The sequence below is a fragment of the Hyperolius riggenbachi genome, chromosome 11 (genome assembly GCF_040937935.1).
Source record: "Hyperolius riggenbachi isolate aHypRig1 chromosome 11, aHypRig1.pri, whole genome shotgun sequence".
In the NCBI taxonomy this organism is placed as follows: Eukaryota; Metazoa; Chordata; class Amphibia; order Anura; family Hyperoliidae; genus Hyperolius; species Hyperolius riggenbachi.
The window spans coordinates 240,844,880-240,871,682 of record NC_090656.1 but is presented as its reverse complement, the minus strand read 5'-3'; the positions used below and the strand labels follow the sequence as shown (position 1 = coordinate 240,871,682).

Sequence of the window (26,803 nt, the reverse complement as noted above, 5' to 3'; positions counted from 1 at the left end):
TCCCATCAAATCTAGGAGGATTTGGTATCCCAGACCTCCAAATATATCATCAAGCATGTGTCCTCGACATGGCTAAATTTTGGTGGAACCCTAATATTCAAAAACAATGGACCTTATGGGAAAATAAACTAAACCACAACATCCCTCTCCGAGATCTGCTTCTATTGAGTAGCTGCAAACGAGATCTACAATTTTCAACTTCCCCAATTGTGCAAGTCACTATACAATCTTGGGCTGACATGCTCGCTAACTTATTACCCAACACTGAGTATAAATCAGTTCCCATCAAGATTTCTGCACTCTTAGCAGTAATTTGAGACTTTAGATTTCAGGGATGGAACTCTCTGGGTATACAGATACTATCGCAAATTACTTCACATAATAAACTTCTTAAACGAGTCAGTTTATTGGATAAATATGCTATTTACTGGTCCTCAGAAATGCAGACCCCAATAACCACTAATATCTTTATCAGGGCCCATAACGACCTTATAAAGGTATCTAAATGTGCCACTCATCCTGAGACCTCAAGGAAGATCTTCTCTAAATTCTATACCTCTCCACGCTTGTTAGCCAGCTTTTCTACCGATCATTCCCCCTATTGCTGGAAAGGGTGTGATATGATAGGTACAGCTCTTCAGCTATTATGGGACTGCCCCAAGATCAAGCCCTTATGGCAAGCTATTTTCCAAATAATTGCGACAATTTCAGGCTCACCGAGGCCTTAAAACATTTCTTATTAATTTCCAAATGCCAGTGGCACACTTGTTATGCTCCACAAGACAAGCTATTGGGGGCATGGGCATCTGAACATATCCCTTCCCTGCCTTCCATAATTCAGACCACGCAATGTAACCTAACTATGGAACACAGTCTCCGATTAAATCCCAACCCCCTACTATATCCTCCTGTCCAATCTATTCATTGGAAAGAAATAGTAAATTCTTTTGTTGAAGTCTCCACCTCTAATACTAGTTCTCCCTTAGTATCATGAGATATGAAGTATTCCCTACCAATACAGATTGTTAGTGGTACCTCCCTATTGTAATTTATGGATATAATACCTCCCCCTGGTGCTCCTCCCCCACACTCTCCTTCCCTTTCCCTATCCCTCTGATGAGACAAACTGGCCACAACAGCTCCCCTTACCACAAGAAACTAGCAGGTAAGGTAAAGAGCTGCTGTTACTTTCACATCTCTGCATTGTTAGACCCTATATTGTTTTTTGGTTTATTGGTTTCTTAAATATGTCACCTTATGCATTACATACCGTGTGGTGGTAACAAGATGATGACACTTTCTGAATGATAGATTGATGTCTCACATCTATATTGATCAGAATCATGGTTATATGTATACCCACGAAGATATAGTATGGTATAGGTTCATAGAAGTAGAAAACAGTAGATTATGATCTCGTGACCTTGATTTATGTGTTCTCAAATACCTTTACATTCTGTTTATACATGTCATGTACATTGAACCATGATGCAATTTATACCTGAATGTTTGTTACTGTTATTGCTTCAAATTCAATAAAAATGTATTGTGAAAAAAAAAAATCTGACAAGAAATGACTTTTAGGGTCTAGTTAAAAATGGCGCCAGACATCGTTTTTATAAAAATGGCGCCTCATAGGAAATCATTGTAGAATGTTTTTTATCGTTTCTGACTGTTAAAAAATGCTGCCGTTGTCCTAAACGATATTTTTCGTTTATGTTTTTGCTTTTTGCATCTCACTAATGCCCTTCCCTCCCTCCCTGCAGAGTGCGAGCGGTGCGTTAGATATGAGAAGACTCACCGGGATCCGTCATGCCAGCGATGACAGCTTCTCTCCCTGCAGCGCTCCCAGCGTCATCTCCTAGGTAACAGCGTGTCTCCTCACTGTGACGCGCCTGCACGTACTGGCGGCGGCGCGTCACAGTAAGGAGACACGCTGTTACCTAGTAGATGATGCTCGGCGCGCTGCGGGGAGAGAAGCGGACATTGCAGACATGTCAAGTCCCGTTGAGTCTTCTCATACTAACGTTCCGCTCGCACTCTGCAGGGAGGGAGGCAGGCTACATGTCGCCGCTGATCTGAGGTCTCCTATTATGGTACCCAGCCTGCACAAGCCACCCAGCCTGCACCTAAAACGAAAAAAAACATAAAACGATATTTTTCGTTTAGAAGACATTTTCGTTCACTGTCTGGCGCCATTATTTGGCCGGCGCCATTTTTAACGGACCCGGGCTTTTAAACTTGTATAAGCATGTACAGAGGGCAGAGGTGACACAGAGGGGGGCACAGAGGAGGTATAGAGGGCAGAGGGGGGCACAGGGGGCACAGAGGAGGTACAGAGGGCCAAGATGACACAGAGGGGGGCACAGGGGGCACAGAGGAGGTACAGAGGTCAGAGGTGACACAGAGGGGGCACAGGGGGCACAGAGGAGGTACAGAGGGTGGAGGGGGCACAGAGGAGGTACAGAGGGCGGAGGTGACACAGAGGGGGGCACAGGGGTCACAGAGGAGATACAGAGGGCAGATTGGGGCATATAGGGCACAGAGGAGGTACAGAGGGCAGAGGTGACACAGAGGGGGGCACAGAGGAGGTACAGAGGGAAGAGGTGACACAGAGGGTGGCACTGGAAGCACAGAGGAGGTACAGAGGGCAGAGGTGACACAGAGGGGGGCACAGGGGGCACAGAGGAGGTACAGAAGACAGAGGTGACACAGAGGGGGCACTGGAGGCACAGAGGAGGTAAAGAGGGCAGAGGTGACACAGAGGGGGACACTGGAGGCACAGAGGAGGTAAAGAGGGCAGAGGTGACACAGAGGGGGGCACAGGGGGCACAGGGGAGGTACAGAGGGTGGAGGGGGGCACAGGGGGCACAGAGGAGGTACAGAGGGCGGAGGTGACACAGAGGGGGGCGCAGAGGAGGTACAGAGGTGACACAGAGGGGGGCACAGAGGAGGAACAGAGGGCAGAGGTGACACAGAGGAGGGCACAGAGGAGGTACAGAGGGAAGAGGTGACACAGAGGGGGGCACTGGAAGCACAGAGGAGGTACAGAGGGCAGAGGTGACACAGAGGAGGGCACAGAGGAGGTACAGAGGGAAGAGGTGACACAGAGGCGGGCACTGGAAGCACAGAGGAGGTACAGAGGGCAGAGGTGACACAGAGGGGGGCACAGGGGGCACAGAGGAGGTACAGAAGGCAGAGGTGACACAGAGGGGGCACTGGAGGCACAGAGGAGGTAAAGAGGACAGAGGTGACATAGAGGGGGACACTGGAGGCACAGAGGAGGTAAAGAGGGCAGAGGTGACACAGAGGGGGGCACAGGGGGCACAGATGAGGTACAGAGGGCGGAGGGGGGCACAGGGGGCACAGAGGAGGTACAGAGGTCGGAGGTGACACAGAGGGGGCACAGAGGAGGTACAGAGGGCAGAGGGGGCACAGAGGAGGTTCAGAGGGCAGAGGTGATACAGAGGGGGCACAGGGGGCACAGAGGTGGTACAGAGGGCATAGGGTGACACAGAGGGGGGCACTGGTGGCACAGAGGAGGTACAGAGGGCAGAGGTGACACAGAGGGGGGCACAGGGGGCACAGAGGAGGTACAGAGGGTGGAGGTGACACAGAGGAGGGCACAGGGGGCACAGAAGAGGTACAGAGGGCAGAGCTGACACAGAGGGGGGCATAGATGGCGAAGTGTTCTGACTTAAGAACAGATTCAGGTTAAGAACGAACCTACAGTCCCTATCTTATTTGTTAACCCGGGGACTACCTGTATGTCACTAATATTACAAATGTGAAAGTTTGGATGTTTGTTACATAATCACGCAACAATGGCTGAACGAATTTGAATGAAATTTGGCACACACATAGTACATTACCTGGAATAACATATAGGACACTTTTTATCCCCATAGCCAAAAAGTGGGCGGAGACAAATACAAATTTCACTGGGATAATGTAAACTGCAGCCATTCTTACAATGTTAATGGCAGGGTTCTCAAACTTAGCACAGTTACTGGGTGACTTGGATTAATATTCAGGAAAGTGGGTGGAGCCTACAAAAGCGAATCAGATTTCACCTATTGATTTTCAAGGGGAATATTTCATCGCTGCCATTCTTGCACTGTTAATGGCACAAGCCTCGAACCTGGTACAGTTGGTCATTGGGTGACTGGGGTTCAAATTATTGATACCAAAGACAGCAAAGCTCACAAACTTGGTCATTGAGTATTTGTGTGTTAGGGTTAGAAAAGTGGATGGAGCCAAAACCAGCCAAATACATACCCGGGCAACGCTGGGCCATCAGCTATTACATATATACAGCGGGTTGCAAAAGTATTCGGCCCCCTTTAAGTTTTCCACATTTTGTCATATTACTGCCACAAACATGAATCGATTTTATTGGAATTCCACATGAAAGACTAACACAAAGTGGTGTACACATGAGAAGTGGAACGAAAATCATACATGATTCCAAACATTTTTTTTACAAATAAATAACTGCAAAGTGGTGTGTGCATAATTATTCGGCCCACTTTGATCTGAGTGCAGTCAGTTGCCTATAGACATTGCCTGATGAGTGCTAATGACTAAATAGAGTGCACCTGTGTGTAATCGAATGTCAGTACAAATACAGCTGCTCTGTGAGGGCCTCAGAGGTTGTCTAAGAGAATATTGGGAGCAACAACACCATGAAGTCCAAAGAACACACAAGACAGGTCAGGGATCAAGTTATTGAGAAATTTAAAGCAGGCTTAGGCTACAAAAAGATTTAAAAAGCCTTGAACATCCCACAGAGCACTGTTCAAGCGATCATTCAGAAATGGAAGGAGTATGGCACAACTGTACACCTACCAAGACAAGGCCATCCACCTAAACTCACAGGCCGAACAAGGAGAGCACTGATCAGAAATGCAGTCATGGTGACTCTGGACGAGCTGCAGAGATCTACAGCTCAGGTGGGAGACTCTGTCCATAGGACAACTGGCTTTATGCACTGTACAAAGTTGGCCTTTATGGAAGAGTGACAAGAAGAAAGGCATTGTTAACAGAAAGCATAAGAAGTCCCGTTTGCAGTTTGCCACAAGCCATGTGGGGGACACAGCAACCATGTGGAAGAAGGTGCTCTGGTCAGATGAAACCAACATGGAACTTTTTGGCCAAAATGCAAAATGCTATGTGTGGCAGAAAACTAACACTGCACATCACTCTGAACACACCATCCCCACTGTCAAATATGGTGGTGGCAGCATCATGCTCGGGGGTGCATCTCTTCAGCAGGGACAGGGAAGCTGGTCAGAGTTGATGGGAAGATGGATAAAGACAAATACAGGGCAAACTTGGAAGAAAACCTCTTGGACACTGCAAAAGACTTGAGACTGGGGTTCACCTTCCAGCAGGACAATGACCCTAAACATAAAGCCAGGGCAACAATGGAATGGTTTAAAACAAAACATATCTATGTGTTAGAATGGCCCAGTCAAAGTCCAGATCTAAATCCAATCGAGAATCTGTGTCAAGATCTGAAAACTGCTGTTCACAAACGCTGTCCTTCTAATCTGACTGAGCTGAAGCTGTTTTGCAAAGAAGAATGGGCAAGGATTTCAGTCTCTAGATGTGCAAAGCTGGTAGAGACATACCCTAAAAGACTGGCAGCTGTAATTGCAGCAAAAGGTGGTTCTACAAAGTATTGACTCAGGGGGCTGAATAATTATGCACACACCACTTTGCAGTTATTTATTTGTAAAAAATGTTTGGAATCATGTATGATTTTCGATCCACTTCTCACATGTACACCACTTTGTATTGGTCTTTCACGTGGAATTCCAATAAAATTGATGCATGTTTGTGGCAGTAATGTGACAAAATGTGGAAAACTTACAGGGGGCAGAATACTTTTGCAACCCACTGTATATTCAACTCCCGGTAGAAGTATTGGAGCTGTACAACAGGAGACATTAAGAAGCTGTCAGGACCTGATGAAGTGGGAAGATCTACGGAATACGTAGTGATGTAGGGACATTGTGATGTCCTGGTGAAGCGGTGGATGTAGTGTCCTGCGAAGAGGGAGTCCGGAGTTCTGTCTTGCTGCAGCTGCTGGCCACGGATTTTCCTCCATTACCACTTACTACTCCGATACTTTTACCGGGAGTTGGGTATATGCATGCTTTGTGTGAATTGCCTTTTATGACATTTATTACGCTACTCTTTCTTTTTCAGCTGCTTTTCTCCTGATAACAGCAGCCTGTTACTAAAGACGTATGATCAGTATTTGTGGTAGAGATGGCCCGAACGGTTTGCCGGCGAACTTGTTCACGTGAATTTCTTGTGTTCGCGGCGAAACTCGAACTTTTAGCAAGTTCAACCCGCCCCCTATTCCACCTCATTGGGCTAAACTTTGACCCTCTACATCACAGTCAGCAAACACATGGCAGCCAATCAGGCTGCCCTCCCTCCTGGAGCCCCCCCCCTTATATAAGGCAGCAGCGTCGGCCATGTTCTCACTCTGTGTACTGCTGTACAGAGATGGCCCGAACGGTTCACCCACGAAGGGTTCCGGTCGAACTTTAGGTGGTTCGCGTTCGCCGGCGAAGGCGAACTTTTGCGGAAGTTCGATTCGCCCCATAATGCTCCATTGAGCAGAACTTTGACCCTCTGCATCACAGTCAGCAGGCACATTGTCACCAATCAGACTACACTCACTCCTGGAGCTACTCTCCCCCTTATAAAAGGCAAGGTTCTCCTGTCATTTTACTCACTCGTCTGCCTACAGTAATTAGTTAAGGGACAGCTGCTGACAGACTCTGCTAGGGAGAGTTTAATTAGACTCTTGTAGGCTTGTTCCTAGCTGATTGTTATTTCTTATATTATCCCTCACCCTCCTCCCTCTCTCCCTCCTTCCGGAGGGAGGAGGGTCTCCTCTTCCAAGGAATTGTAGTATTTCAAAAGCCAGCTTACATACCGTGGCTGGGAATTGAACCCAGGTCTCAGTGTATGGTAGGTAACTCACTTAGCCACTATACCACCAACAACACTACATGCGGAAGCCAGCCTAGCATGTACCATTATGATCAATCCAAGAGAAAAATTTGCTTGCTTAAGGATTTGTAGCATGTCAAAAGCCAACTCACATTGACTGGGAATTGAACCCAGACCTAACACTCTGTAGGCTGCTATCCTAACCATTATACCATCAACACAACACACTACAATGCTACATGCTGAAGCCAGCCTAGCATGTACCATTGTGATATACCCAAGAGAAAAATGATGTCTCTCTCTTTCTCTCTCTCTCTCTCTAGGACTTGATGCCATTGAAGTGAATTTTCAGCTTAAAACCATCAACAGATACCGGCAGAATTTCACAGGCAATTTCGCAATTCCACCAGATTGAAAAAGCAATTCCGTTCCGACCAAATGGTACAGAATGACTGATTTCCGCCTAAAATTGCGGAAAATACAATTCCGCGGAAAGCGGCGACCATCCCTACTAGAGAGAGAGAGAGATGAATCTACCTGGCTATCTGCACATTGTATTTTATCAGCAGTCACTGCATACCCTTCACTGCATCTGTGTGACTGCACATTGTATTATACCAGCAGTCAGTGCATACCTTTCACTTCATCCCCCCCAATATGGACAAAACAACAGGCAGAGCCAGAGGCAGGCCACCCGGCAGGTCTGTTCGAGGTCGTGGTGGCGTGATTTTGTGTGGCCCTCAACCAAAGTACAGTGTTCAGAAGGCACGTGTCATCAACCCCCAAGATTGTCAGGATGTAGTTGACCATTTAACACAGAACACCTCATCTTCCTCAGCTTCCGCACGGAACCGTGACATATCTTCCTCCTCCTGCTCTGATTCTGGCACCCCACTTAACTCTCAGCTGGCAGCCACCACTGCTACTACGAGCACCACATCCGCTGCTTTTGACATTTCACAGGAGTTGTTTGGTGGGGAATTAACTGATTCACAGCCATTATTGTTACAAGATGAAGGAGCTAAGCATGTTACACCACCTCATATGTTTGAGTTAGGCCTCAGTATGGATGTAAACCACCATCGCCTGCACTCTCGCCATCGTGTGCACCAGTCAGGGGCGTATCTGAGTGACATAGCGCCTATGGCAAACACTAAAATTGCACCCCCCCCCTCCCCATCAGACCACCTTTTTCCCATAATAACAGCTTCTTTTCTTGCAATGATACAAGTCTCAAAAAACAAAGATATCCGTGCGCAGCTCCACACACACCACACAATCCTGATAATGCTGCCGATTTCAATTGATGCCTCAATGTCAATTAATAAATCTCAAATAAAAAGTCTATAGTAATCAGCGCAATAAAAAGTCCTCAATCCTTTTCAATGTGACTTGTAATCTTCTCAATCCACCACCACACCGCTTGTGAGATCACTCACCAGCTCCTTAGATCATACTAAATGATCATATGCGTACAGTCAATCAATCAGCCCGTCTGGTCATATGTGGGCTCTTTACTGCCGCCTCCTCAAATCCTCAAAGGTAAAAAGCATAAACAAGCTCCACATAGCGTAATCCAGTTCACTTTAAAATGTTTATTCCATTAAAAAACACAAGCTGTTACACTCACGTGTCAACAATGTATGTCTATGACAGGCATACAAGTAAGCGCAGGGTTTGTTAAGATGGCGGGCAGCGTCCTGTAGCTCCTCCCCTAGGACGCGTGAGGGATTGCGGAGGTGCGCGGATGTCAGCCGGACGGCGGTATTGCGTGGAGGAATCAGCCGGACGCTGCCCGCTATCTTAACAAACCCTGCGCTTACTTGTATGCCTGTCATAGACATACATTGTTGACACGTGAGTGTAACAGCTTGTGTTTTTTAATGGAATAAACATTTGAAAGTGAACTGGATTACGCTATGTGGAGCTTGTTTATGCTTTTTACCTTTGAGGATTTGAGGAGGCGGCAGTAAAGAGCCCACATATGACCAGACGGGCTGATTGATTGACTGTACGCATATGATCATTTAGTATGATCTAAGGAGCTGGTGAGTGATCTCACAAGCGGTGTGGTGGTGGATTGAGAAGATTACAAGTCACATTGAAAAGGATTGAGGACTTTTTATTGCGCTGATTACTATAGAATGATACAAGTCTCCCCAGTATAGGTTGCTATAGTTAACCCCCAAGTAAAAGTAAGCAGAGGTAGCACTCTAGTATAGATAGCCAGAGGTAGTTCACCCAGTATAAGTAGACCCATGTTTATGTTGCCCTCCCAATATATGTAGTTAGAGATGTCTCCCCAGTATAAGTAGCCTTCTTTAGCATAAGTGGTAAGAGGTATCCCCCCAGTACAAGTAGTCCCTCAGTATAGGTAATGAGAGGTTTCCCTCAGTATAAGTAACCCCCCTGTATAGGTTTGGCAGGTGTTCCCCAGTATAAGTAGACCCCTCAGTATAGGTAGTGAGAGATGTCCTCCAGTATAAGAGCAGGTACAAATGCCTGAGAGGCATCCTTCAGTATGGTGGTGAAGCATGAGGCAGGAGGAAGAGGCAGCCATGCCTGCACCCTTCTAGATATGCCTCTGGTACCAGTCCAGCATGGCCATCACTACGCAGTGAGTTTGGTGTGTCAGTGTGAAGCAGTACACTAATTACACTACCTGCTGATCCATGTATACACACTCAAGATTTTTTCAAACACTTTAGGCCTCCAATTTAGGAATGCAATGTGATTTCTGCCTTTAAGGGATTATAACCCTGCTCTGCGTCAAATCTGTAATTTTCCCGGGGACTTTTGGCGTGGATCCCACTCCGCCATGCCCCCCTCCAGGTGATAGACCCCTTGAAACATCTTTTCCATCACTTTTGTGGCAAGAAAACAGTGTTTGTAGTTTTTGAAGTCCGGCTGCCCATTGAAGCCTATTGCGGTTAGCGAAGTTCGCCGGGTTCGCAAAACCAAAAATCGCAGGTTCGCGACATCTCTAATTTGTGGACATTGCATTGGACTGTTTGAACAGGATCTTTCATAGCAGTCTTGTACTGCTTGTGTTTCAGTTTTACATTTGTGGGTATCCTTTTAGCGCTGAGAATATATTTGTGTTTGTATGTGATTCCTAGTGATGTTAATCCAGGGATTTTATCTGATTGCCATCTGGAGTCGGGAAGGATTTTTTTTTCTCTTTTAGGGCTAATTGGAGCATGCCTTGTAAGGGTTTTCACCTTCCCCTCGAACATCAGGGACATGGGAAATAAAAACTCGAGATGCTACCATAATATTGCCCCTGGTTAACTCTCTAGTGAGGCCACATCTGGAATATGGAATTCAGTTCTGGGCACCACATTACAAAAAAGATATTGCAGTTTTAGAGCAGGTGCAGAGACGAGCTACAAAATTATGAGGGATGGAAGGTCTCACTTACCAAGAAAGGTTAGATAAACTGGGTTTGTTTAGTCTAGAGAAAAGACGCCTAAGAGGGGATCTAATTAACATGTATAAATACATCAGAGGGCAAAATAAAAGCTTGGCGGATGAGCTTTTTGTCCCTAGGCCTTCTCAAAGAACTAGAGGACATGATCTGCGCATGGAGGAAAAACGTTTTAGCCATTTATTTAGGAAAGGGTTCTTTACAGTAAGAGTGATTAAGATGTGGAAAGCATTGCCACAGGAAGTCGTTATGGCAAACTCTATACCTGCATTTAAAGGGGGCTTAGATGCTTTCCTTGCGTTGAAAGACATCCATGGCTACAATTACTAGGTAATGTCTAATGATGTTGATCCAGGGATTTTATCTGATTGCCATCTGGAGTCGGGAAGGAATTTTTCCCTTTAGGGGCTAATTGGACCATGCCTTGTAAGGGTTTTTCACCTTCCTCTGGATCAGCAGGGATATGTGAGGGAGCAGGCTGGTGTTGTACCTTCCTCTGGATCAACAGGTATATGTGAAGGAGCAGGCTGGTGTTGTACTTTATACTGGTTGAACTCGATGGACGTATGTCTTTTTTCAACCAAAATAACTAAGTAACTATGTAACTATGTAACTATGTAACTATGTAACTATGTGAGGCTATTTGTACCTTAACATGTTTTTTTTTTTCCCCAACCCAAATAACTATGTAACTGCTATGGTATGGCTGTCACCTCTCTTTCCTGTTTCCATGCCTAAGGACTGCAATCTTAAAACACTTAATAACAGAAAAGTTTAACCAGTTCAGCCCGCAGGTGTTTTCACCTTCAGGACAGAAGCAATTTCCCCTGTCAGCACTCCTTCCATTAATTTGCCAATAACTTTATCACTACGCATCACACGTTAATGATGTATATCTTTTTTTTTTTTTCAATACAAAATAATAATTTTTTTTTTTTTTGGGTGATATTTGTTTTCAATAATTACTTTCTTTTCTGTGCATTTTATAGTCAAATACAAAAAAAAAACAAAAAAAAAAACAAAACACTATCGCATCCCCAATAGTTTTAAAATAAGCAATGCTACCATATATAAAACTCACACATTTTATTTGTCCATTAGTCCCAGCTACTGGTTAAGGGCTCTGCCTCTGACGTGGGAGACCAGGGTTCAAATCCTGGCTAGGTCAAGTACCTATTCAGTAAGGAGTTCAAGGCAAGACTCCCTAACACTGCAGGGTGGCCTCCTGAGCGCTTTGAGTCCGACAGGAGAAAAGTGCTATACAAATGTTCAGATTATATTGTTATTATTATTATTATTACAGTGTATGGCGACAATATATTATTTGGAATTAACCTCTTGAGGCCCGTGGGCTTACACCCCCTGGTGACCAGGCTATTGTTTTACAATTCAGGCCACTGTAGCTTTAAGGGCTCGCTACAGGGCTGTACAACTCAGCCCACAAGTGATCCCACCCCCCTTTTCTGCCCACCAGCAGAGCTTTCTGTTGGTGGCTGCTGATCCCTGCAGGTATGTTTATTTTTTTATTTTTTTACATAAATATTACTATTTTTTTTTCTACCTGATCCTCCCTCCCTTCCCTTGCCAGCCAATCACAGTGATCAGCTATCATAGGCATCAGCCTATGACAGCCAATCACCTTTGGGCCTCCAGAGGCGACAGCAGAGTGACACGGCTGTCCCCAGTACAGCGCTGCCTTAGATTGCAATGCTGTACAGTGTAAATAGACAGCGGTTTCGCTGTCTAACAGTCTCCTAGCGGCGATCACCGCTGGAAGAAACAGAGCTCCGTCATTCAAGTGGAGATGCGCATGCATGCTTCCTCAGTAGTGAGCAGGGACAAGGTCCTTCAGCACCCAAGGCTGAGACAGCAAAGTGCGCCCCTCCATTCCTCCCACCCCAGCCGTCACACACTGATTGCTATTAGACTAAGAGGTGCCACAGCGCCCAACACCCCCCCCCCCCCCAACACCTTAATATCTAGTTATCTGGCTTGCAGTCACTGCTATGTATCCCCTTTTCTTATTTCTCTCTGCTTCAAACACAATTAGGAATGACAGCTGAATGAATTGTGCGCCCCCTCTCACACTGCGCCCTGAGGCTGGAGCCTCTCCAGCCTATGCCTCGGCCCGGCCCTGGTCAGTGCATCCAAAGTACAACACGGAGCAGCTGAATGAGTGTCAGGACGGGTATAGCACCGTAAGATAACAATGATCTACTCTACAGTCTTATGGCCCATACTCACGGGCTACAATTGTCGCCCGTGAGTATGAGCCGCAACACGGGCGCGCCCCCCGAACCGTCGCTCGTCGCTGCTGTCGCCAGGCGATTGACCCGGTCAATCGCCTAGCGACAGTTGCCGCCGCAACTGTCGCTAGTCCGCGTGTGTATGCGGACTAGCGACAGCAACCTCATAGCCGGCGCACTGAGTTTCCGGCGGGGAGGAGGAACGTCGGCGACAGCTTCCGTCGCGCCACTAGTCCCTCTTCCGCAGTGTGTATGCGGAGGGACGTGGCGGCGAGCTGTCGCCGAACTGTCGCGCACACGCTCCCGTGTGCTAGCGACATGCAGTTTTGGTTGCCCGTGAGTATGGGTCATTAATGGTATTGACAGCTTCCAGCTTTATGCTGTTGTTTCTAAGTTCTGTTTTGCTATAGTTGTTTATATGGTCTACTGACAACTTCCGGTGTTATGTGTTTAGTCACAAGTTTTCTTTATCTATAGTTGTTTGGTTATACGGGCTAATGACAGCTGGCAGTTTTACGTGGTCATTTTCAAGTTTCATCTCTAGTCACTTGGGGCTCTACCTGGTAACTGTCCCCAGATGGCAGTGACTTCAATCTACACCCAGTTTAGGAGCTGACCTTCCAGCCAGGGCATAGATTTCAGTGACTCCCGCTGCGCAGTCCATTCGCGCTCGCTGTTTGCGCTGCTCTGTCTTGCTGCACACGTTGCTCTGCTGGCAATGTCATTGGCTCCTAACCCAGTGATCGCTATGAGCCAATCACAGCTCATACTTAGAAAAGAAAAGTCTCTACTCCTGAAGGGGCCAGAGATGTGCGGTACGAAAGTGGTGATTGAGTTTTCCTGAATACTGTCAATAAACCTTGTATTAACCTTTGCCCTGTCAAACTTAGTGGAGCAGCATGAAAAAGATTGATCCTTGCCTCTGGCCCCATTCCCTTTGTTGTCGCTGAAAAACTGGATGGAGGAGTTTAATTGCCATGTGCCAAGCTCTATTCTGATTGGCTACAAGAGCCCCTCTGGATGAATATAAGCCGGGCGTACAGTACAGTCAGTATGAAATAACTCCACTACCAACAGACTCCACCAGAGATGGCCTCCCAAGTCTTGTTCCTCCTGCTCTTTACTGCAGTCTGGTCCCTCGGACACGCTATGCCCATAACACCCCCAGAACTGGTAGGTGCTTCATCAGAGCATGCCTTTCTTTGTATCACTATGCTGAGGGTTGTGTTATGGTTAATGCATTAGTGTACCAATATGTAAGAGGGTTTAAAATCACTTAAAATGGACCTGCACAGGACAGGAGGAAAACAGAGAGTAATGCACCCTGTATGTATTTAGAGAGTTTAGCCTGTCTCGTCTGTGACCAATCAAAGGTTGCAATTTGATCTCTTCTCGGTGTCACCTGACTGCCATGGCAGATAAGGCAGATATGCTCATTTGAAAGCACAGGCTGTTAACTATATGTCTGCTTCCATGAAAGCAGGAAGCAGACACACTTCAGATTTATTGCAGGATTTGTATCAGCTGTAACAAAGACATGTTTTTCTGTAAAGGTTATCGTGCTGTTGCTTATCTATCAGAGCAGAGAGGAAGTTCTGAGTTCAGGTCTGCCTTAAAGTGATGAATAATGCAATAAAGGATAGAATAGTACATGGAATAAAGCAGGGAGGGGAGGCAATGTAGAGCACACAATAGTGTACTATCTTAGGTATAGTAAAGATGGGAATCATTTATGATAAACTACTCACAGGATGGGCTACCTCCAAGGTAACAGCTGTATGAGCAGATGAGGAAACTCCCGTCCCCTAAGGTGACCACACACCATACAATTTTTTAAATATCTGTTCAATTTAAGAATTGCAATCAATTTTTCTGACTGATTGTAACATTTCAAAAATATGACCAATGTACCACACACACGTATGCTCAATTTTTCCCCAATTATGATAATAAATGATTGGAAACGCTGAGAAAATTGCTTGGGTGTGTATATTAATACATTGACAATCTAACACACACCATACAATCTCTAGATAAATTGAAGAAAAGTATCTGGCATTCCGGATAGATAAAAATCGAAAAAAGAAGGGAAATCCGATCAGAGTTTTCAGTCGAATGAAAAAAAAGCTTTTCGATTTTTTGGGGGAGATCCGATCGTTTTTATCGAATTGCCGTAACATTGGATCATTGTATTGTATCGTGTGTGGCCACCTTAAGAGGTCGCTCTCTGTAGTACTTGTAGAAAAAGTGGGCAAGTACCCTTCCACCAGGGTGGATAGATGTGATATTTGGAAACAGAGATGCCAGTACGGTATGAAATCTGTTAAAACAGTTTAAACGGTGCTGGTGGTGGTGGTGGTGGTGGTGGGGGGCGTGGTGGACTCACCTCCCCACAGAAGAAGGCTTGACAGATTCAAGTCAGTTTAAAATACAACCGAGGTGACATGTGACATGGGGCCTGATTCACAAAGCGGTGCAAAGTGTTTGCACGCCTGTGAAAAGCCCTTTATCACGCCTAAACTCAGTTTAGGCATGATAAGAAGAAACTCGCGCAAATTTTCCGTGCGCAAAGTTTTGCGCGCGCAATCGCGCAGCGCACGGTGCAGCGCGCGCGATGCGCCCATTAATCCCTATGGGCGCTGCGCGCGGTGTTGCGCGATTGCGCGATAAAGAGCACAAATCGGTGCTAACTCAGCGGTGCAAAGCTTATCATGCCTAAAGTCTCTTAGGCGTGATAACTGAGTTATCACCGCTTTGTGAATCAGGCCCATGATGAGATAGACATGTGTATGTACAGTGCCTAGCACACTAATAACTAGGCTGTGTTCCTTTTTTTCTTTCTCTGCCTGAAAGAGTTAAATATCAGGTATTTAAGTGGCTGACTCAGTCCTGACTCAGACAGGAAGTGACTACAGTGTGACCATCACTGATAAGAAATTCCAACTATAAAACACTTTCCTAGCAGAAAATAGCTTCTGAGAGCATGGAAGAGATAAAAAGGGCCAATAGTTCATAGATTTTAGCTCTGGCATACTTCAATGAATGTGTCATTGAGCAAAGACAATAAAACAGTTAAAACTTAAAAAGTAGATTTAAATATAAAATAAAACTGGAATATCTTCTTAAAAAGTCATTTTTAGGAGAAGGAAGATAGATACAATTGTTTATTTCATTAGTTTATTTTGGCCACGGCTGTCCTTTAAGAACAAAATTTCTCTATTTTATACTCCAAAAATTGCTACAACGCCTTTCACGGGTCTATAGCTCACTTCCTCTGGCAAAATATAAAAAGAGCAACCATAATAAAAAAAAAATGAAAACATACAGTATAATAGTGGCCAGAAGACCTAATGCAGCCTTTCTCAACCTTTCTACCCTGGAGGAACCCTACAAATAGCTTTTGGATCGCAAGGAACCCCGACACTTATTTTGCAGGAGGCGTGGTCTTGAAAAGTAGGTGTGGCTGTTTATTTCACTACCCCCATTACACCGCCACTCATTATACTGTCTCCTCAGCCTCAGATCAGCAAGTTCTATAAACTTGGTCACTCCCAGACCTCAAAAAATCTGGAGATAAAGCCTTCTGTCATGCTGCCCCTACTCTTTGGAACTCCCTGCCACACCCAGTAAAGACAGCACCATCCCTGGAGCTATTCAAATCCAGACTGAAAAGCCACCTGTTTAGCCTGGCATTTCCAGACTTATAAAATTCTTCCTCTGTACCACGATGGTCTGAGCCATGCTTATGCGCTTTGAGTCCTATGGGAGAAAAGCGCTCTACAAATGTTATTTGTTGTTGTTGTCCTGATGCCCCAATTTAGTGCTTCTTGTTACAGTACCACCTATTATAGTGAGCTCCATTATATATCCCCACGATGGGGTAAAATGCCAAGGAACCCCTGCAGAGTACCCTGCTTGAGGAAGCCTGACCTAAACAATATTGCACATGTAGTGCCAGATAAATGTATAAGAGGCTGGTTAAAGTGAACCTCCGGACTAAAAATCTACTCAGCAGCACTGAAAAGGCTTGGTGTTTCTTTAACAGTTTCACAGCATCAGAACTTTGTTTTTCTTACCAAAGCATCATTTTTAGCTGCATTTTTGGCTAAGCTCCACCCATCAAAGAAAAAAAGCCCAGGCTTTTTTCCCTGATGCTGTGCAGAGCATGATGGGATTTCCTATGTTGTTATTCACATTGCCTAGCAACTGGGAGAGGCGCTCAGGACACAGGACAGTTGGAACTGTGTCTCATGCTCCCTGTCACCTCCATTCAACAAAAAAGATGGCTGCCATCATGAAAGCAAACATTTGCCTGTTCTTTTAAAACAGGATGGGTAAGAGATTATATTACCTATCTATTTTAATTAACATAACTAATGCAACTTAATGACAGTATGTTTGTTTAGGCTGAAGTTCCCCTTTAATAAATACAACAATATATATGCACACAAAATACTATCTTTACAGAGAGCGATGTCTTAGCCTGCGTGGGGACCGGGGAGTTTCCTCATCTGCTCATACAGTTGCTACCTTGGAAATTACTCATGTTTATGATTAGTTTATCATAAATTATTACCATCTTTACTATACCTGACAAATTCCTAAAATCCCTGAACTGACAATGAAATCCTCTGCAATGTGCAGCTTACACAGATCTGCCTTCAAAGTGCTGAGAGATTGCAGATTGGAGTTGTTAATGATTATGGGAAGAGGGTGGAGGTGTCTAACAAAATAAAACAAAAACAGTTTAAAATGGAGAGGCAGGCGTGAGACTCAGTCACCTCTACTTAAGAAAAAAGCCAATGGTGACTTGAACCCTAACCCTAACCCTTTAAACTAGACAATTTATTTATACCAAAAAACCAAGGGTATGACAACATGTTTCACAAGTTTTACCTGCTTCCTCATGTCAATTATACCCTAAAGCAAATACCCAATGGTTGAGTAGAGAATGATATCAGCGCCTCCAAGGGTAACTACTGCAGGTTGTGGTGCTCCCTTCTACCTTCAGAATGTACAGTATAAGCCATAACTCTGTGCCTGTACTGATAGTAAACTAGCTGCAACGTGTGCTGATCTCTGCTACCTCCAGTGTGTACAGTATAAGCTGTTACTCTGTGCCTGTACTGATAGTAATCTAGCTGCGGTGTCTGCTGATCTCTGCTACCTCCAGTATGTACAGTATAAGCTGTTACTCTGTGCCTGTACTGATAGTAAACTAGCTGCAGTGTGTGCTGATCTCTGCTGCCTCTGGTATGTACAGTATAAGCTGTTACTCTGTGCCTGTACTGATAGTAATCTAGCTGCGGTGTCTGCTGATCTCTGCTACCTCCAGTATGTACAGTATAAGCTGTTACTCTGTGCCTGTACTGATAGTAAACTAGCTGCAGTGTGTGCTGATCTCTGCTGCCTCTGGTATGTACAGTATAAGCTGTTACTCTGTGCCTGTACTGATAGTAACCTAGCTGCAGTGTCTGCTGATCTCTGCTACCTCCAGTATATACAGCATATGCTGTTACTCTGTGTCTGTACTGATAGTAAACTAGCTGCAGCGTGTGCTGATCTCTGCTACCTCCAGTATGTACAGTATACGCCATAACTCTGTGCCTGTACTGATAGTAAACTAGCTGCAGTGTGTGCTGATCTCTGTTACCTCCAGTGTGTACAGTATAAGCTGTTACTCTGTACTGAGAGTAAACTAGCAGCAGTGCATACTGATCCCTGATACCTCCAGTATGTACAAGATAAGTTGTTACGCTGTGCATGTACTGATAGTAAACTAGCTGCAGCGTGTGCTGATCTCTGCTATCTCCACTATGTACAATATAAGCTGTTACTCTGTGCCTGTACTTATAGTAAACTAGCTGCAGCGTGTGCTGATCGCTGATACCTCCAGTATGTACAAGATAAGCTGTTACTCTGTGCCTGTACTGATAGTAAACTAGCTTCAGTGTGTACTGATCTCTGCTACCTCCACTATGTACAATATAAGCTGCTACTCTGTGCCTGTACTGATAGTAAACTAGCTACAGCTGTTCATATTACTGATCTCTGCTACCTCCAGTATGTATAGTATAAGCTGTTATTCTATGCGTATACTGATAGCAAACTAACAGCAGCAGTGCATACTGATCCCTGATACCTCCAGTATGTACAAGATAAGCTGTTACTCTGTGCCTGTACTGATAGTAAACTAGCTGCAGTGCATACTGATCCCTGATACCTCCAGTATGTACAGTATAAGCTGTTACTCTGTGCCTGTACTGATAGTAAACTAGCTGCAGTGCATACTGATCCCTGATACCTTCAGTATGTACAGTATAAGTGTGAGAGAACGCGGAAAAGCCGCCGCGTGTGCTGACAGCAAGGCGGCTGATTCCGTGTCCAATGCGGCGGTTTGCACGCGGAAGCGTGCGTCTGGTAACATGGCAGAACGCAGAAAAACCGCCACATGTATTGACAGCAAGGCGGCGGGTTCCACGTCCAGCGCGGCGGTTTGCAAGCATGTCTGGTGTGGCTGAGTCTGTTAGTTCACACAGGCTTAGGAATATGCGCGCGCGCGCTGAGAGGCAGAACTTTTATGGTGGGCACGGGGGGATCAGCTGACCAAGCCGATCAGCTGATCCCAGAGCTGGTAACTATTGGTTGATCACTTAGGGGTGTGGCTAGAGAGCACTACTCCATATATAGTTACTGCTGGCCATTCACAAGTTGTCTGCCGTTGCGAACACTACGTGGAAGCACTCAGACCTTAGTCAGATCCAACAGTGTGTTTGAACCAGGACGTCACACCCAGACTAGGAAACTTGTGTTATCATTCTGTTATACATCAGACTAGTTCCAGGGTGTAGAGACCACGGACCTCACACCCAGACTAGGGAATTTGTGTTATCATTCTGTTATACATCAGACTAGTTCCAGGGTGTAGAGACCACGGACCTCACACCCAGACTAGGGAACTTGTGTTATCATTCTGTAATACATCAGACTAGTTCCAGGGTGTAGAGACCACGGACCTCACACCCAAGACTAGGGAACTTGTGTTATCATTCTGTTATTCTTCAGACTAGTTCCAGGTTGTAGAGACCACGGACCTCACACCCAAGACTAGGGAACTGGTGTTATCATTCTGTTATACATCAGACTAGTTCCAGGGTGTAGAGACCACGGACCTCACACCCAGACTAGGGAACCTGTGTTATCATTCTGTTATACATCAGATCAGTTCCAGGGTGTAGAAACTAAGGACCTCACACCCAGACTAGGCATTGTTTGATATCTGTTATGACTTATTGCTTTCCTGACTACTCCTCTGATATCTGATTCGGTACCTCGCACATCTGATACTCTGTTGCCAAACCTTGCTTGCCTTGGATACCGAATCAGCTTCCTGTCTTTGTACTTTGTCTGTCCGTGTGTTGCCGACCTGGCTTGCCCGACCTCGAGAGCTATCTCTCTCCTTAAGAGATAGTCTCCAGATCTGTCAGTGACGTCCACCTTTAGGTGTCACTCACTCTCTGGTCCTTCCTACCTTCAGCCTGACTCCACCCCTTGGAGAGCCTCAGGCTGCTGGAAGGTTCCTGTACTCTCTAAAGCAGTATTGCCTATACTGCCCAAGATCACCTGCTCATTAGGTGTGTTTCTCAAAGTATTACTGTTACACCAAACACTCTTATATACATAGGTGTCCAGAGGTTAGTAATATATCTGTATTATCGGTGATTCTGCAGATCATCAATAATCAGGTATATATCTGTATTCTTGGTGATACTGCAGATCACCAATAATCAGATTCTCTCTGCGTGCTGACACCCATCGTTACAATAAGCTGTTACTCTGTGCCTGTACTGATAGTAATATAGCTGCAGTGCATACTGATCCCTGATACCTCCAGTATGTACAGTATAAGCTGTTACTCTGTGCCTGTACTGATAGTAAACTAGCTGCAGTGCATACTGATCCTTGATGCCCCCCGTATGTACAGTATAATCTGTTACTCTGTGCCTGTACTGATAGTAAACTAGCTGCAGCATGTGCTGATCTCTGCTGCCTCCAGTACGTACAGTATAAGCTGTTACTCTGTGCCTGTGCTGATAGTAAACTGGCTGCAGTGTGTGCTGATCCCTGCTGCCTCCAGTATGTACAGTATAAGCTGTTACTCTGTGTCTGTACTGATAGTAAACTAGCTGCAGTGTGTGCTGATCCCTGATACCTCCAGTATGTACAGTATAAGCTGTTACTCTGTGCCTGTGCTGATAGTAAACTAGCTGCAGTGTGTGCTGATCCCTGCTGCCTCCAGTATGTACAGTATAAGCTGTTACTCTGTGTCTGTACTGATAGTAAACTAGCTGCAGTGTGTGCTGCTCTCTGCTATCCCCAGTATGTACAGTATAAGCTGTTACTCTATGCCTGTACTGACAGTAAACTAGCTGCAGTGTGTGCTGATCCCTGCTGCCTCCAGTATGTACAAGATAAGCTGTTGCTTTGTGCCTGTACTGATAGTATACTAGCTGCAGTGTTTGCTGATCTCTTCTGCCTCCAGTATGTACAGTATACGTTGTTACTCTGTGCCTGTACTGATAGTAAACTAGCTGCAGTGTGTGCTGACCTCTGCTGCCTCCAGTATGTACAGTATAATCTGTTACTCTGTGCCTGTACTGATAGTAAACTAGCTGCAGTGTGTTGATCCCTGCTGCCTCCAGTATGTACAGTATAAGCTGTTACTCTGTGTCTGTACTGATAGTAAACTAGCTGCGGTGTCTGCTGATCTCTGCTACCTCCAGTATGTACAGTATAAGCTGTTACTCTGTGCCTGTACTGATAGTATACTAGCTGCAGTGTTTGCTGATCTCTGCTGCCTCCAGTATGTACAGTATAAGCTGTTACTCTGTGCCTGTACTGATAGTAAACTAGCTGCAGTGTGTGCTGATCCCTGCTGACTCCAGTATGTACAGTATAAGCTGTTACTCTGTGCCTGTACTGATCGTAAACTAGCTGCAGTGTGTGCTGATCCCTTCTATCTCCAGTATGTACAGTATAAGCTGTTACTCTGTGCCTGTACTGATAGTAAACTAGCTGCAGTGTGTGCTGATCTCTTCTACCTCCAGTATGTACAGCGTAAGCCCTTACTCTGTGCCTGTACTGATGGTAAACTAGCTGCAGCATGTGCTGATCCCTGCTGCCTCCAGTATGTACAGTATAAGCTGTTACTCTGTGCCTGTACTGATAGTAAACTAGCTGCAGTGTGTGCTGATCCCTTCTATCTCCAGTATGTACAAGATAAGCTGTTACTCTGTGCATGTACTGATAGTAAACTAGCTGCAATGTGTGCTGATCTCTTCTACCTCCAGTATGTACAGTGTAAGCCCTTACTCTGTGCCTGTACTGATAGTAAACTAGCTGCAGCATGTGCTGATCCCTGCTGCCTCCAGTATGTACAGTATAAGCTGTTACTCTGTGCCTGTACTGACAGTAAACTAGCTGCAGTGTGTGCTGATCTCTTCTACCTCCAGTATGTACAGTGTAAGTCCTTACTCTGTGCCTGTACTGATAGCAAACTAGCTGCAGCATGTGCTGATCCCTGCTGCCTCCAGTATGTACAGTATAAGCTTTTACTCTGTGCCTGTACTGATAGTAAACTAGCTGCAGTGTGTGCTGATCCCTTCTATCTCCAGTATGTACAAGATAAGCTGTTACTCTGCGCATGTACTGATCAGTGGTGAGCAAAAGTGGCAATTTTCTTTTCGGATTAAATTTCACAAAAATAATGATGTTGAATTCAATTTTTGAGTGAAAATGTCATCAACAATAAGTTTTGTTATTTTTTGCGTTTTTTGCAATATTTTTGATAAAAATATAGATAAATAAATTAATAGTAGAAATATTGTTTTCCTGCATTTTCATGCTTTTTTTGTGGTAAAATAACAATTTTACAAAATATAAGCTATTTTCGCAAAAATGTTTTCGACATAGACTGTAGTATTTTCGATGCTAAAATTACTATGGCGAAAATGAGCAAGCAACACGGGTACTGGTAGTAAACTAACAGCAGTGTGTACTGATCCCTGCTGTCTCCATTATTTATAGTATAAGCTGATACTCTGCACCTATACTACTAGTGAATTAGCTGCAGGGTGCCCTAACCTCTTCTACCACCATTATAAGCCCTTACTCTGTGCCTGTACTGACAGTAAACTAGCTGCAGTGTGTGCTGATCTCTGTTACCCTCAATGTGTACCCTAGAAGCTGCTACTTCCTGTCTGTGCTGATAGTAAACTAGCTGCTGTGTGTGCTGGTTTCCTGTCTGAACAATTTGCTTGTGACATGTTTTCTTTTGCTCTTGTTGTAAGCTGTGTGTCTGCACTGCCTTGTGTTGTTCCTATTAGCACTTTAGGGAAGATTGTCAAAAAAGAGGGAGAGGGGGGTCCAAGCGCTATCCCATCAAGCCATATCAATCCCTGCCATGCACTGAGGAGAACCAACAGTCCGAAACAAGCTGTCTACATGTCGGATTGGTGTGGCTGGGTAAAATGTAAAGCTATAGGCTTGCTATATACCAGAGGTTCTGGATGCAAGCCTGGATTAAGGGGCAGAAAGAGATAATTTGCATATTCAGTAGTAGTGCATTGTGGGTAGCCATAGATGTTCGATTAAAGCTGAATTATTGCAAGTGCCTTCTGTTATAAATGGTTCAACATATCTTGATGAGTATGCTCGTCCAAATAGGCTCCGCTCAAGTCTATCTGGACGTGTATCCGCATCCAGTGTTTAAGCGGCGGTCACTGCCCAGTGCACCCTGGAGATTTTCCTTGTCGGTGGTTGGGGAAGGTAAGAAAGGCTTCCCCGAACCAATCGCAGTGCGTGTAATGAATGGACATGATCCCGATCTGCGGCCATGTCCATTCATAATTAAGATTGTGAATGAAAGTGAAAAAAAAAATAAAACACTTTCTGGTAATTCATGGATTGTTTCTATTACCATCTAGTGGCGAAAAAGTTTACTTACACATTTTTTTAATAAAAAATAAATAAATAAATAATAATAATAATAATAATAATAATAATAATAATAATAATAATAATAATAATAATAATAATAATAATAATAATAATAATAATATGATCCCTTCCAAAGCCCCCTCCCCCACCCCAGTTACCAAGCAGATGTTTAAAAAAAAGTACAAAAAAATACAAATAGTTGTCTTAGGGACTTAGCTTTTTTTTTTAATGTATGTCATGAGGGTATATTACTGTTATTTTAGTACACAAAAACAAAACAAAAAACCCTAAACCAAAAACATACACCTTTATTTGCAAATAATATATTGGCACTATACATTGTACTAGGAATATAATGTAAATGTTGTGATAGCCGGGACTAATGGGCAAAGAAAATGGGTGGGTTTTACTTATGGTAGCATTGCTTATTTTAAAACTATAGGGGGTGGAATTGGAGAAATAGTGTATTTTTTTTCCTGGATTTTCCTATAAAATGCATAGACCATAAAATAATTACTGAAAACAAGTATTGCCCACAGAAAGCTTAATTTGTAATGTGAAAGAAAAGGTATAGATCATCTATGTGTGATGAGTAGTGATAAAGTTATTGGCAAATGAATGGAAGGAGCCCCGCCAGGGGAAAATTGCTTCCGTCCTTGAGGTGAAAACACCTGCGGGCTGAACCGGTTAAGAAGGCAAATGCCAGCAAGCACTGCTTTTTAGTTGGAAGGATTTTTGGTCTCTTTTAGTCCCCTATACTTTCCTGGGTCACCCCGAGCTGCTTGGTTACCCTGTCAAAGAGCTGCAATCACAGACTCTGATATCTCCTCCTTGGAGTCGGGAGTGCCATGTGCAGACATATCGGCACTTTGGCACACTGAGCACGGACTAGTGAGTGGACTGTTCCACTTACTTGTGTGACCCACCTGGCGGGGAAGGGAGAGGGGGGTTCAGTTCAGAATGTAGCTCATTGCATTTGACATGAATTGACTTGCAGCACACACAAGTGGCTTACTTTGCTTTGCTTTGGTTATATCCTGACACATTTCATAAACTCTGAACTATGTTTTTGTTTTTCTTATTTTTGTAGAGCGACTTTCTGAGTGATGCCTCGGGTAAGTACATCGCTAAACAATCTTATATCTGTGGTATCAATAAAGACCGTGTTTGTAACATGAAAGTGAACCCACATGGCCCCATCCCCCGGCAGCCAATCACAGGCTTGCAGCCGGAACGTCCAGTTCAACTTTATAACTGAAAATTACAAATTCTTCCCCAGAGAACTAAAAAAAATAAAAATTGAATGTTTCTAATTGCATTGGAGAAACTTACTCACTTGTGTCACCGGTAAAAGTGAATACTGGGAGTATCTTTACCAACATTGTGCTACTACATACAAAATTACAAAAAAAAAAAAATGAAGGAAAAAATGGTCTAAAACATGTGAGAAGTCTAAAAGTTCCTCTTACCATTTTATATTAAGAGAACTAGTACAAAGATGGCAGATTAGGTTCTGCAGTAAATCCCCCACCTCGGGCGTTTCTTGTAGCCTAAGATGGGCAATTGTTCGATGTTATGTTGATGTTCTGCTACACAATGTACAATATCATTTTATTTTCTTTTGTAGGTAACAATAATAATGACAACACAGACAACAGTAAAATGAACATTTCTGAAATATTAAAAATAGCAAACAAAAGTAAGATTGCTCTTCCTCCATCTCTACACTTTCATTGGTTTTTGTTGTTCTATCAGAGATATCCCAGAAGTGCTATGTAACGATTTGTGTCAGCAAGTGACAGAGTTCTGATTATTAGGTGATCTTCAGTATCACCTGTAATACAGATATATACCTGATTATATGGTGATCTGCAGAATCACCTATAATACAGATATATACCTGATTATATGGTGATCTGCAGAATCACCAATAATACAAGTATACCAGACAGCTAATGAGATAGCAAGTATAGTGCTTGGTGCAACAGTAGTACTGATAGGTTTAGCTATACTTCACCAGAGGAGCTGGTGGGCACTAACAGTAGGCACTAACAGTACAGAGCCCCTCACCGGAGACAAGGGCCCTCTGGTGAGAGTAGAGTGGTCAGACTAATCGGGTTGGCAACAGACAGACAGATACGGTACAAAGTCAGAAGGCAAAGGCAAGAAGGTTATAACAGGCAGAGTCGGCAGCAAGATCAGATGGGCAGAAGTACAGAGTCACTGAGCGGAGGAATAGTCAGAACGAGCAAGAGTCATACACATATAAAACACAGTATTCAATTATAACTATCAACAATTCCTATCTCTGTGTGAAATCCCCGGTTTCCTCCCGGATCAAAGCACACCGGATATATCTAAGGTCTGAGCGCTAACACCAAGTATTCGCAACAGCAGACGAGGACCTACTGAATCCTCCAGGCTTAAGAGCCTGAGGAGACCCTGAGGCACGCCCCCCTACGCCCAGCCAATCAGCAGCGGTGGACGTATGGCGTGACGTAAGCCGAACCGCAGGTCAGCTGATGCGCCTCCGTGCCGCATAAAGGTCGCGACGGTGCGCTCACCGCACATATGTGCTGATGAGATACCCGTCCTCAGCGTGCTAGACGCCCGAGGCACAGGAGTACCGCTCGGTAGGGAGATAGAGGCAGCTGCAGTGGCAGCGTGGTTCGCCGCCGCTGCCTCCTTACTATTTATTACATGCTACTTGTTGTTATTTATTTTTCTCCCTCCCCTATGACCATTCAAACCTTTCGAATGAACTTTCAAAGTACTGGCGCCTGGCTCTTCTACTGACCACATATGCTATTGCTCCGTTGTTATTGCCTGATGAAGCGGGATCAAGCATGTGAAACGCGTTGCATATTTGGAGTTCATAAATAAAATATATTCACTGTCTTTACTACAGTCGTTGTGTGTCTACTTGGAGGAGGTAAGTCCACCACTGCCTCCTCTATTTACCAAGAATTTGTTTTTTAAGCTCATTTAGCTTCCTTTTATCCTTTTGGCGCCTCTGCATAGTGTGTGTGTTTCTTTAGGTGTGTGTGTGTAGTGTAGTCGGTGTGTATGTATATCTGTGTGTATGTGTGTATGTGTGTGTGTATGTGTGTGTGTATGTGTGTGTGTATGTGTGTGTATGTGTGTGTGTATATGTGTGTGT

General features: G+C 44.5%; 2 protein-coding genes across 4 annotated transcripts in view; one reads left to right on the top strand and one right to left on the bottom strand.

Annotated features, from left to right (window-relative positions):
* Positions 1-26,803, bottom strand: part of LOC137538746 (low choriolytic enzyme-like) — a 1,161,243-nt gene that overhangs the window by 551,823 nt on the left and 582,617 nt on the right. The window lies entirely within an intron of this gene.
* Positions 1-26,803, top strand: part of LOC137537974 (astacin-like metalloendopeptidase) — a 192,307-nt gene that overhangs the window by 25,390 nt on the left and 140,114 nt on the right. The window contains exon 2 of the mRNA XM_068259895.1: positions 24,734-24,758. Coding sequence (XP_068115996.1) covers positions 24,734-24,758 — 25 coding nt within the window. The remainder of the gene's footprint in view (positions 1-24,733; positions 24,759-26,803) is intronic.